Source organism: Pseudonaja textilis, chromosome 1 (genome assembly GCF_049901715.1).
Source record: "Pseudonaja textilis isolate UNSWEBS1 chromosome 1, rPseTex1.2, whole genome shotgun sequence".
Classification (NCBI taxonomy): domain Eukaryota; kingdom Metazoa; phylum Chordata; class Lepidosauria; order Squamata; family Elapidae; genus Pseudonaja; species Pseudonaja textilis.
In genome coordinates, this window is record NC_141990.1 from 330,163,111 (window position 1) to 330,173,830 (window position 10,720).

A 10,720-nucleotide genomic window follows, 5' to 3' on the forward strand; every position below is an offset into this window, starting at 1 on the left:
ACGAGGACGCACAGAAAGGTGGGGAGGGAAGAGGATGCGCTAAATTGGGCAACTTCCAAAACAATGCATAAGGAAGAACAGAATCTTTCTCTTAAAGGGGCAGCCAGAATTTCTGTGTCTCTCGGCTTTCAACCAACATGGGTGGATTGCTAACACGTCTTCAGTGTTCCAAACACATGGAGAGTCTAAAGGATCACACTTTCTGGGACTTCCGTAGGACACGGATGAGAAGCTACTTTTGGGTCATCCTTGTCACTGTCATCGTGCTTATTTTATTGATCATTCACTACACACGGGCCCCACCAGAGCTAGGCAGGAATTTCCCTAAAGACCAAGCCAAGGGGCTTCAAAACATCTCCCAACTGGAGGCGGAAAAAGTGGCTCTGGGGAAGCAACTGACCAAGATGGAAAAGGCGATGCAGAAGCTCAAGAAGTCTATGAACGATCAAGAAAGGACTTTGCAACTTTTGCGAAAGAACCAGAAGTGGATCATGGAATCCATGGGTTTCAACCAATCCCTGGTACTAACCAGACAGTTTCTGGAGAAGGAAAAAGAGAAAATCCAAAGCTTGCAGAGTCAGCTGGTAAGTGTTCAGGAGGACCTCCGAAAGATTCAGCAGCAGAGAGTTTCCTGGCAGAAACTGCTAGTAAATGGGGGGCCGGGGGGGGAGAGATTCATTGTAAAGTAAGATTAGAATAAACAAACATGGGAAAAATAAGGAGGGGAAAAAGATATTCATTGTAAAGTAAGATTAGAATGAATAAGCATGGAGTATTTTTGGGACCAAGCACAGGGGTGTCAAACCCGATTTCATTGAGGGATGCATCAGGTTTGCATTTGACCTTGGCGGGGGGGAGACATGGCCAGGGTGGCCATGGCCAACATGACATCTCTTGTGTTGGGGGGCACCTGTGGTGGCCTGAGCACTCTGCTAGCAAAAATGGGCTCCCGAGCTCCACTTTCAGCTGCAACGGCCTCCTGCAACCCTCTGCCAGGGAAAACAGAGCTCAGGGGGCTACACACAGCTCTCGCAAGCTCCATTTTCTCTGGCAGACACACCACGGACTGGTCCGCTATTTCCAGGGTGTCCCCCGCAAGCCAGATCTAAGCACTCCATGGATCAGATCTGGCTCCTGGGCCTTGAGTTTGATGCCCCTGAGTCCCAGCAGAATGGCTTAGTTTGCTCCAACCAGCTGGATTTAGCTGACTTTCTTCAGCTAACTAAATAGGCAGGTGTGTTGTTCCTGCTAAGATTATGCCATGGCTTTCACGTTCTCTTCCAGAATCACCTGGCAGGTTTTTGCTGGAGCTCATATTGATATGCCCTGGGCTGCCCTCCTCCATCGCTCTGTCCTGGCACTTTCTTGATGGTCTTGGGTGGTACTTCAAAATCCGCTTGTACAGTTAGTCTTCGACTCACACCCATTCGTTTAGTGACTGTTTAAGTTACGACGGCCCTGAAAAAAGTGAGTGATGAGTGTTTTTCACATGACTATTGTAGCAACCCCACAGTCACATGATCAAACTTTGGACAAACTTGGCAACTGGCCTGGACTTGCGATGGTTGCAGTATCTCAGCGTCACCCGATCCCCTTTTGCGGCTTTCTGACAAGCAAGTCAGAAAGAAAGCCAAATTCACTTAACAGCCATGTTACTAACTGCAATATCTGCAGTGATCCCATTAACAATTGTGGCAAGAAAGGTCATAAAATGGGGCAAAACTCACTTAATAACTGTCTTGCTTAGTTAAAGAAATGTTGGACTCAATTGTGGTCATAAGTCAAGGACTAACTGTATAGGAGTTCTGGACATTGTCATCCCAACACATCTACAAAGGGACAGCTTGGAGAATGCAGGTTCGACTAGAGATCCCCAAATTATTGCAGCCTGTGAAAAGGTAGTGGGATTCAATTTTTTTAACTACTGGTTCTGTGGGCGTGTTTTGGTGGGTGTGATGTGGCTCGGTGAGTGTGGCAGGGGAAGGATACTGCAAAATCCCCATTCCCTCCCCACCCCACTAACCTGCTTTCCAGCTCCGTTCTCCTGTGCAGGGTAACAAAAGAAGAGCCAGCCGATCAGCTGGGCCTCAATGGGAGGCAGAGAAGAGATGGGGGCGGAGCCAGTCAGAGGTGGGATTTGCTAGTTCTCCGAACTACTCAAAATTTCCGCTACCGGTTCTCCAGAACTGGTCAGAACCTGCTGAATACCCACCTCTGCTGTGAACCCCTCTGGAAGTGCAAGAAAGGGATTTGAATGCAGAAGACGAATGGCTGTTTGAAAAAGAAGGCATGCATAAATGGCATTGCCCCCCCTCCTTTTCTCTCTTTAGAATCACCCTACAAAACTCTCTCCGTGTATCTTTGCACATTTTTACATATGTACACACATCAATATTGTTGTCTGCCAATACAGCCTGCCAGAATTGTATGACTGGATTTGATACTTTTGACCAGTGGATTCTCCCAAAAGACATAGGGAAGTTAAAGATATTGTTGTAATACAGGTAGTTCTTGACTTACGACCTTACTGACTGAGCCCAACGTTTCTATTCGTAAGTGAGACATTTGTTAAGTGAGTTCCCACACACATTTTAACCTTCCTTGCCATAGTTGCTAAATGAATCACTGCAGTTGATAACTTAGCAACATGGTTGTTAAGTGAATCTGGCTCTTCCCCATTGATTTTGCTTGTCAGGTCACAAAAGGGGATCAAATGACCTTGGGACCCAACAACCGTCATAAGTATGAACCCAGTTGCCAAACTTCTGAATTTTGATCCCATGATCGTGGGGCTGCTACAAAAGCCATAAGTGTGAAAAGTAGTCTTGAGTCACTTTTTTCAATGCCGTCGTAACTTTGAACGGTCACTAAATGAACTGTGGTAAGTTGAGGACTACCTGTACTTGCACTGTTCCAAGTAATGCAAATTTTTGAAAGTGATGACTTGAGATTCTGTCCATTCCTATTGTGCCCAGGTACTTTTCCAGATCTTTCGGCATAGCAACAGAAGTTGCAGTTGTTTTTATTTCTTCAAGGGTAAATAATAATAAATATTTTGGCTATTGGTCTGAATCAGGTGTGATTCAGTCTCAGTAACTTTAAGAAGCGTGGGCCTCAACTCAAGGAATTCTGGGAGTTGAAGTCCATATGTCTTAGAGTTACTGAGGTTGAGAAACACTGTGTTGGAGATTAACAGAGTTGGAAGGGACCTAAGTCATCTAGTCCTACCCCCTGCCCACCATTTCTGACAAATGCCAGTCCAGTCTCTTCTTGAAAGCCTCCAGTGATGAAGCTCCCACAACTTCTGAGGGCAAGCTGTTCCATTGGTTGATTGCTCTCCCTGTCAGAAAATTTCTCCTTATTTCCAGTTTGAATCTCTCCTTGATCAGTTTCCATCCATTATTCCTTCTCTGGCCTTCGGGTGCTTTGGAAAATAGCTTCACCCCTTCCTCCTCTCTGTGGCAGCCCCTCAAATATTGGAAGACTGCTATTATGTCTCCCCTGGTCCTTCTCTTCACTAAACTAGCCATGCCCTGTTCCTGTAACCGTTCTTCGTATGTTTGTTTTAGTCTCCAGAGGATAAAGTCATCTTCATTAAATATTATGGGTACAATCTACTGTACTTCGCTGGTTCAGTGTGGGGTGGTAGATAGATTGATTTAAAATCATCCAATGAAAACCCAACCTATTCAGGGCAGTTTGTTCATCGGTGAACCCATCCAGCCATCTGAGTGGGGATTTCCCCCATCTAAGTTTAGTTGTTAAGAGCAGCATCCATTAAAAGGGACAGTTACAATCACAGCCAGGCACACAACACACCAGATCACAGTTTTTCCCATTTCATCATGGTGTTGTTCTTTGGTTCAGATTAGAGCAATTATTTCTAAAGTTACCCTTGACACATAAAGGTTAGTGGAGAGGTGGATGATGCTACGCATAATTTCCAGATATTTCGATGCAACTCAGCTTGACTTTGACCCACCGGAATTTGACAGCGAACTGCTTTGCCAAATTTTGTGAGTAAATTGTTTGAAATCGGTCTCTGAATATCTGTTGAAGCTGAAGTTTATGAATGAATGAAAAACATGCTACTCTGATATATACAGAAGAATTTTCAGACTGCGTAAGATTTTTGGATGAACCTACATGAACTTCAGAAATCTTGGAACTGATCTGTTTGTTGTATCTCTTTTGTTATTTTACTTTTTAAAAATATAAATCACTCATTTGGAACATTAGAAAGAAAAAAAGCATTTGACAACTGTGGGAAACAATAAATGCATAAAAGAATGATAGAAATAAGCATTGGAATGAACCAGAGGTGGTATTCAGCAGGTTTTGACAAGTTCTAGAGAACTGGTAGCGGAAATTTTGAGTAGTTCAGAGAACCTGTAGTGGAAATTTTGAGTAGTTCGGAAGACTACTTCTAAATGGCTCCGCCTCCATCTATTCTCTGCCACCCAAATCCCAGCTGATTGGCTGGGTCTTCTTTTGTTATCTTGTAGAGGAGAATGGAGCTGGAAAGCAGGTTATTGGGATGGGGTGGGAATGGAGATTTTACAGTATCTTTTCCCTGCCACACTCACCAAACCACGCCCATAGAACCATTAGTAAAAAATGTTTGAATCCCACCACTGGAAGGAACTTAAAAATCTATCCAGGCAGCTCAATAAGTATATGCAGTTCTGAGGTCCTGGGTGTCATGGCATCTATTTCCTAATTCTAGACATCTAACTGATTATCATCTGATACATCTTATTTCTTCATGTTCTTTGGTAATGATACTCAATTTTGAATCACGTGATCATTCCATTTTGAGTTGGTTTTCTTTCCCCCATTAGAAAACATTGGAAGAACAACTCAAGTCTACAAATAATAAAACTGAAGAAAACAAAGGTAAGTGATGACCATGTGGCTGACCTAATACAGGACTTTCTCCACTTCCAGGTTAAACAACTTTCTACTCACCTTTGAGTTGGCAAAAAACTGAATAGAATTACTATAAGTCAGGAGTGTTAAACTCAAGGCCTTAGATCTGGCCCATGGGGCTACCCTGGAAACAGCAAAGGACCGGCCCTCGGTGCCTTGGTCAGCGAAAACGGAGCTTGGGAGGGATGCGTGCGGCCCTCCCGGGCTCTGGCTTTGGCTGCAATGTCCTCCTGCAAGCCCTCTGTCAGTGAAAATGGAGCACGAGAGGGCTGCGCACAGCCCTCCCAGGCTGTTTTTGCTGGCAGAGGGCTGCAGGAGGCCCGAGCAGCCAAAAACTGAGTGTCATGCCCCGTCAGAATCTGATTCAGAGAGGGAGGCTGAGCAGCTGACAGGGAGTGGGAGTATGGCTCCCTTGGCTGTGGAAGAAACTGGGGAAGGGCAAAGTCCGGCTGGGCAGAGCAGAGAAGAGGTAGAGCAAGGCAGAGGGAATTCAGAGGAAGACCCAGGCCCGCCCCCTCTTCATCCTAGGGCACGCAGGTAGGAATGGAGAAGGGAGCAACGTGAGTTGCATGGCTTACAGTGGAAGAAAGGGCCCCGATTCCCTTCATTAGCTGCAGCTGGGAACATAGTATTTAAAAAGGGAAGTTACGCACAGCAAGTTGTTGGAAGCAAATCATGAATTATCTGGTATCATGGAGGCTTATCTGTGTTCCTGGCGTCTTCCCAACTGTGTGGGTTTGGCTGTGCTTTCAAGGCTGCGATTCCTTCTCCTGCCCTGTCAAGTTAATTACTGCAGTGTGGTTTATTTGAATTTTTAGTTACAGTTTGTATGTACTTTGTTTTCGGACTGATTTTTCTCCACTTAAAGGCTGTTCCCGAGAGAGCTTTTCTCAAGCCAAAGATAACCTGGACACTGGGGGAAAAGTTGGAGATAATTAAAGGGACTCTTCTGGCAACTGTGTTGCCTTTGTGCCACGTCCCAGGTCATCACACAGAGTCTGGGAGAGCCACACACAGGCTGCAGGATGTTGAGCTGGCCATGCCCACCCCAGCCACGCCCACCCTGCCCCCTGAGGTCAAACACAAGCCTGATGTGACCATCAGTGAAATCAAGTGTGACACCTCTGCTATAAGTAATAGTTAATGCAATATTTCTCAACCTTCACAACTTTAAAATGTGTGGACTTCCCCAGACAATGGGAGACCATCCATAGTTCACAACTGCAATGTGAGATGGCCATGGATTGCTGGTCAGCTTTGGCAAGTGGCCGAATTTGCTAATCCTGCTTTACTGCCCACAGCAAAGCAAGCAAATACAGGTTTGTTTTAACTGCTTTAACTGGTCATAAGTGTGTGTGCATATGCGTGTTTGTGTGTGCATCGCTATCAAAACACCAAAAACAGGTCAAGTAGCTGTGGGGAGGTCAGTCATAAATTAGAACACTTGCTAAGCAACTGGCCATTAAGCGAGGACCACTTATATTTGGTTTGCCAGTCACATGGCCACCTGGCCGCACCCATCCCACTCACATGACCACCTAGCCATGTCCATCCCAGTCACATGACCACCTAGCCACACCCAGTCAGCAAGCCACACCCACCCAGTCACATGACCACCAAGCCACACCCACAAATTAAGCCATGCCCACAGAACCAGTTGTTAAGAAATTTGAATCCCATCCCTGCGCAAAAGCAACAAAGTCACAAAAATAGGTAAAATCCCTTTAATACCACCAACTTGGCCCCCAATGTCCAGTTATCATTGGCTGGAGAAAAAATTCCACCAAAAACAGTTTTCAAAGGGAAGACATTCCATCTGAACTCAAAGTACAGTATATATAAATTAAAAATAAAAACCAACACAAACCACACTGCAGCAACTAATGAGACAGGGCAGGATAAGGGATTGAAGACATCTAAAGATAATGAAACATACACACTTGGGAGGACGCCAGAACTTGACAAACCTGAATAATTTCACACTTTGCTTCCAGCAACTTTGCCATGAGCAGTTTGCCCTTTTAAACAGTCTTCCCAGTTGCAGCCAGTGAAGGGGATCAGGTCCCTTTCCTCCCCCGGAAACCACACAACACACATTGGCCCCTTATCCTCCCACTCCCTGTCAGCTGTTCCACCTCTCCCTCGGAATCAGATTTCAACAGGGGCATGACAAGCTGATTTACTTCCAAAGTTTTGGGGAATTTACTCATTTGCCCTGTTAAAAGTTTTTTGAAAGTTCCCCCATTTTTGTGGGGAATTAATAATTTAAATTTGGTGACAGACTCCCAAGGGTGCCCCAATAAAAATGATGATAGTGGGTCATCCTCTAGGCCCCCAACTGGAGAGTTTTTTGCCTTTTTAAATTTTGGAAACTTTAATTCATGCCAATCCTGAAACTGAGGGAGTAACTATGTAACCTCTGTGCATGTAGGGAAACTTTCCACGAGAAATTATCTTACAAAACCAATGAAAACATATCCAGATTTTTTTAAAAAAGTGTTTATTGGAGAAAGGAAAATACAGGGAAAATGGGGGGGGGGTTGCAACTACTTAGACAGGGCAATGTCCTAAATTATGGAAACTAGAGGCCCTATTTGGCGAATGCTAATAAAGAATAAAGCTGTGGAACAACCCTATTGGGCAAGGATACCCACCAAGATGCACAACGAACCCGTAACAGGGTATAGAACAATCCTCTTTGAAGAGATGGTGGGAATGCAGATTTTAATCAATTAGTGAGGGTCATAAGAGCCTTGTCAGACTAGATTTTCATAGACAAATTCATAGATTTTCATAGACAAATGAAAAAAAAAAAGAATTTTTGAGAGGTCCCTTTGAACTGCAAGGCCTTTATTTCCCTTTCTCCAATAAACTCCTTTTTTGATCCCCAGTCTTATAGCATCTGTTTAAGGAGAAAGACTTTTCTTGGACAATCAAAGTCAGAGCCCTACTTCAGTTGCCCTTTTGATATATTTGACAAATCAGAAATGATCTAAGGATTGAACCCATCTTTTTTATGGAATTGTAGTCTGATTTTTACCTGCTCTACCTTGATATTAATAACTTGGAGAGGTTCCGGTATCATTTGACTTTGGGGAAACCAAAACTGAATTGTATCTCTTCAGATCTCTAATCCCTGGGTCAATTCATCGGATGCTTAAGGGGCATTATGGTAACTTAGATGTTCTGTGTGAAAGTTTGGAGGAAAAGCGTTTAAGCCCAACCTTTCAATAATGTCAAGAAAACTCTAAGTCATGCTTGAATATAAAGGAAAGAAATTGCAGAGAGTGGGGAAGGATACTGCAATATTATCTTAGTTTAAGAAGCAGAAGATAATTTGTGACTCTTCGTTCCTTTCTTTAGAGGAGATTCAACAGCTTAAGCAGCAACTCTCCAAATTACAAGAGATGAACGAGCAACAACAGTAAGAACACAAAATTATAATTATATATATTCACCTTTAAGTTTTGAAGAATTTCCCTGCTGGGAATTCTCAGGTAGACAACCAGGAGATTCCAGGAAATGTAGAACCAGGTAAGAGGGTGATGTTCCTGTCCTGGTTCTATTTTTAGCCTCAGGTATTCAGAGGTAGATTGTCTCCAGATGGGTAAATTCCTTTCTTAGCTACTATGGCTGACTTTCTTGAATAGCCTGGTCACCATTTCATTGACCTATTAATCTATTACCTACTACAGTCTGCATAAATTGAGAATCATAAATTGAAAGTTCACCAAGACCCTCTCGGAGGGTCCACAAATTCAAATTTATTTGCCAGACACTGAAAATATTTGCAAAATTGTAAAACGGGGTCACTTTCTTATTATTATTTTGCATTATGAAAAATACATTTTTCTCATGAAAAAATATTTTATTTATATTATTAGCTAATGGACTTTAGGTTGTTCTTTATACATGATTCCGTAAGTAAATAGTGTAGAAATACAGGCATTTAAACTTAATTCAGAAAATATGGATAACTGTAACCCATACAAATCAAAGCTCTTGTGGAGTCATCCATAATTTTTAAGGGCAAGAAGGGGTGCTGAGTGCAAATGTTTAAAAAATATTCTTCTTATCAGTGATGGGATTCAATTTTGTTTTCAATCGGTTCTGTGGGTGTGGCTTGGTGGGTGTGGCAGGGAAAGAATACTGTAAAATTTCCATTCCCACCCCAGTCTAGGGGAAGGATACTGTAAAATCCGCATTCCCTCCCCACCCCACTAACCTGCTTTCCAGCTCTGTTCTCCTGTGCAGGACAACAAAAGGAGACCCAGCCGATCAGCTGGGACTCGGGAGACAGAGAATAGATGGGGGCGGGGCCAGTCAGAGGTGGGATTTGCCGGTTCTCCGAACTACTCAAAATTGATGCTACGGGTTCTCCAGAATTGATCAGAACCTGCTGAATTCCACCTCTGCTTCTAATGTGACAATGTTCTCTTTCTACAGAATGGAGATTCGGCATCTGAAGGATCAGCTTATGAAACATAAACCTGTTGAGCGCTCCAAGGGAGGCCTCCTCCTCGGGCCTTCTTTGGTCCTTCTCCCGCTTCTCCTTGCTAGTCTCCTCCTCTAGTCCATTTGGATACTGCCAAGTTTGGGTGGAGGCAAGTGTCAACTCGTACCTTACTTCATCTGCATGCGGTTTTGGAGACTTCGGAGCTGCACCCTGTTGGGACAGGAACCTGATTCAAATGCCAGTCTTGGACATTTATCTACTGTGACAATAACTGAAATTTTGGCCACAGCAGTGGATTTCTTAGGGCTTGTATTACATTGCACTGTTACACAGAACTTGGCAAATAAAGTTCAATTTTGATTAACCTGTACCTGGTGAATGTCAAATTGGGACAACTGTCTTTGCTTTCTGATGGCTTGGTGGCTTCTCATGTTAATGTTCAGAAGGCCAAGGTGCTTTGATCATGCGGAAGGTCTCAATTTCAACCTCTGCTAAAGCTAGTCACGGCGGGAAGAAAAGCAACACACACATAAATACATAGAACACGCATGCCTGAAAATGTGGAAGGTTGATACAAAGCTGGAGGCAAGAGTATCCTTTTCCCCAAGATGAAGATTTAATTCCTTTTTAAGAGGTTACTAGCTTCACTGCCTGTGGTCTCCTTTAGTTACCTTCCTTAGAATTCCAAAGTAAAATATATTAAATAATTAGCTATCCAGGAGCTTAATTGGAAATTATATTCCCCCCCCCTCTTAAGGTGGGAAAACAGATTAAGAATTTTTAAGATGTTTGAATGGTGAAAGAAATATACCAAGTACAGGTTGTTCTAGACTTACAACTATCCCTTTAGTGGCCGTTCAAAGTTACAACAGCACTGAAAAAAGTGACTTGTGACTTTTTCACACCTAGCACTGTAACAGGATCCCCATGGTCATGTGATCAAAAATCAGGTGCTTGGCTCATAATTTATGACGCTTGCTGTGTCCTGAGGTCATGTGATCCTCTTAACTCAAAAATATTCCTCTGGTCTTTTAGAGTTGCCTGCAGAAAGGGAGTAGGGGGAGTAATGCATACCTTAGATAATTGCTAGGCTGCCGAAGCTTCTGGAATGCAAGATTATTACTGGAGAGCATGACTGATTGCTCTTGGCTATGGATGCGTCCCATCAGAGAATATACATCCAGGGGGTGGAGGAAGACCAGGGTCAAGGGTGAGATGAATGATGTGTCTCAGTGTCAGCTTCACCCAGGAAACCCCAACATGTTCACTCCTGATAAATGATTTTTTTAAAACTCTGAGAGATGCAGCCAGAGACTCATGATTCGAAAGGGGGTG

General features: G+C 43.6%; 1 protein-coding gene across 1 annotated transcript; it reads left to right on the forward strand.

Annotated features, from left to right (window-relative positions):
• LOC148128409 (uncharacterized) lies at positions 1-9,755 on the forward strand. The gene is made up of 4 exons (XM_087922819.1): positions 1-584; positions 4,842-4,896; positions 8,293-8,353; positions 9,376-9,755. The coding sequence occupies exons 1-4, from the start codon at positions 138-140 to the stop codon at positions 9,500-9,502; spliced, it is 690 nt and encodes a 229-aa protein (XP_087778945.1). The 5' UTR covers positions 1-137; the 3' UTR covers positions 9,503-9,755.
• The last annotated feature ends 965 nt before the right edge of the window (positions 9,756-10,720 follow it).

Excerpts from the sequence above, each read along its gene's own strand:
- LOC148128409 (XM_087922819.1), top strand. The coding sequence starts at position 138 with ATGGGTGGATTGCTAACACGTCTTCAGTGTTCCAAACACATGGAGAGT. Across the intron at positions 585-4,841 it reads AAAGCTTGCAGAGTCAGCTG|AAAACATTGGAAGAACAACT; the intron begins GTAAGTGTTCAG and ends TTCCCCCATTAG. Across the intron at positions 4,897-8,292 it reads TAAAACTGAAGAAAACAAAG|AGGAGATTCAACAGCTTAAG; the intron begins GTAAGTGATGAC and ends TCCTTTCTTTAG.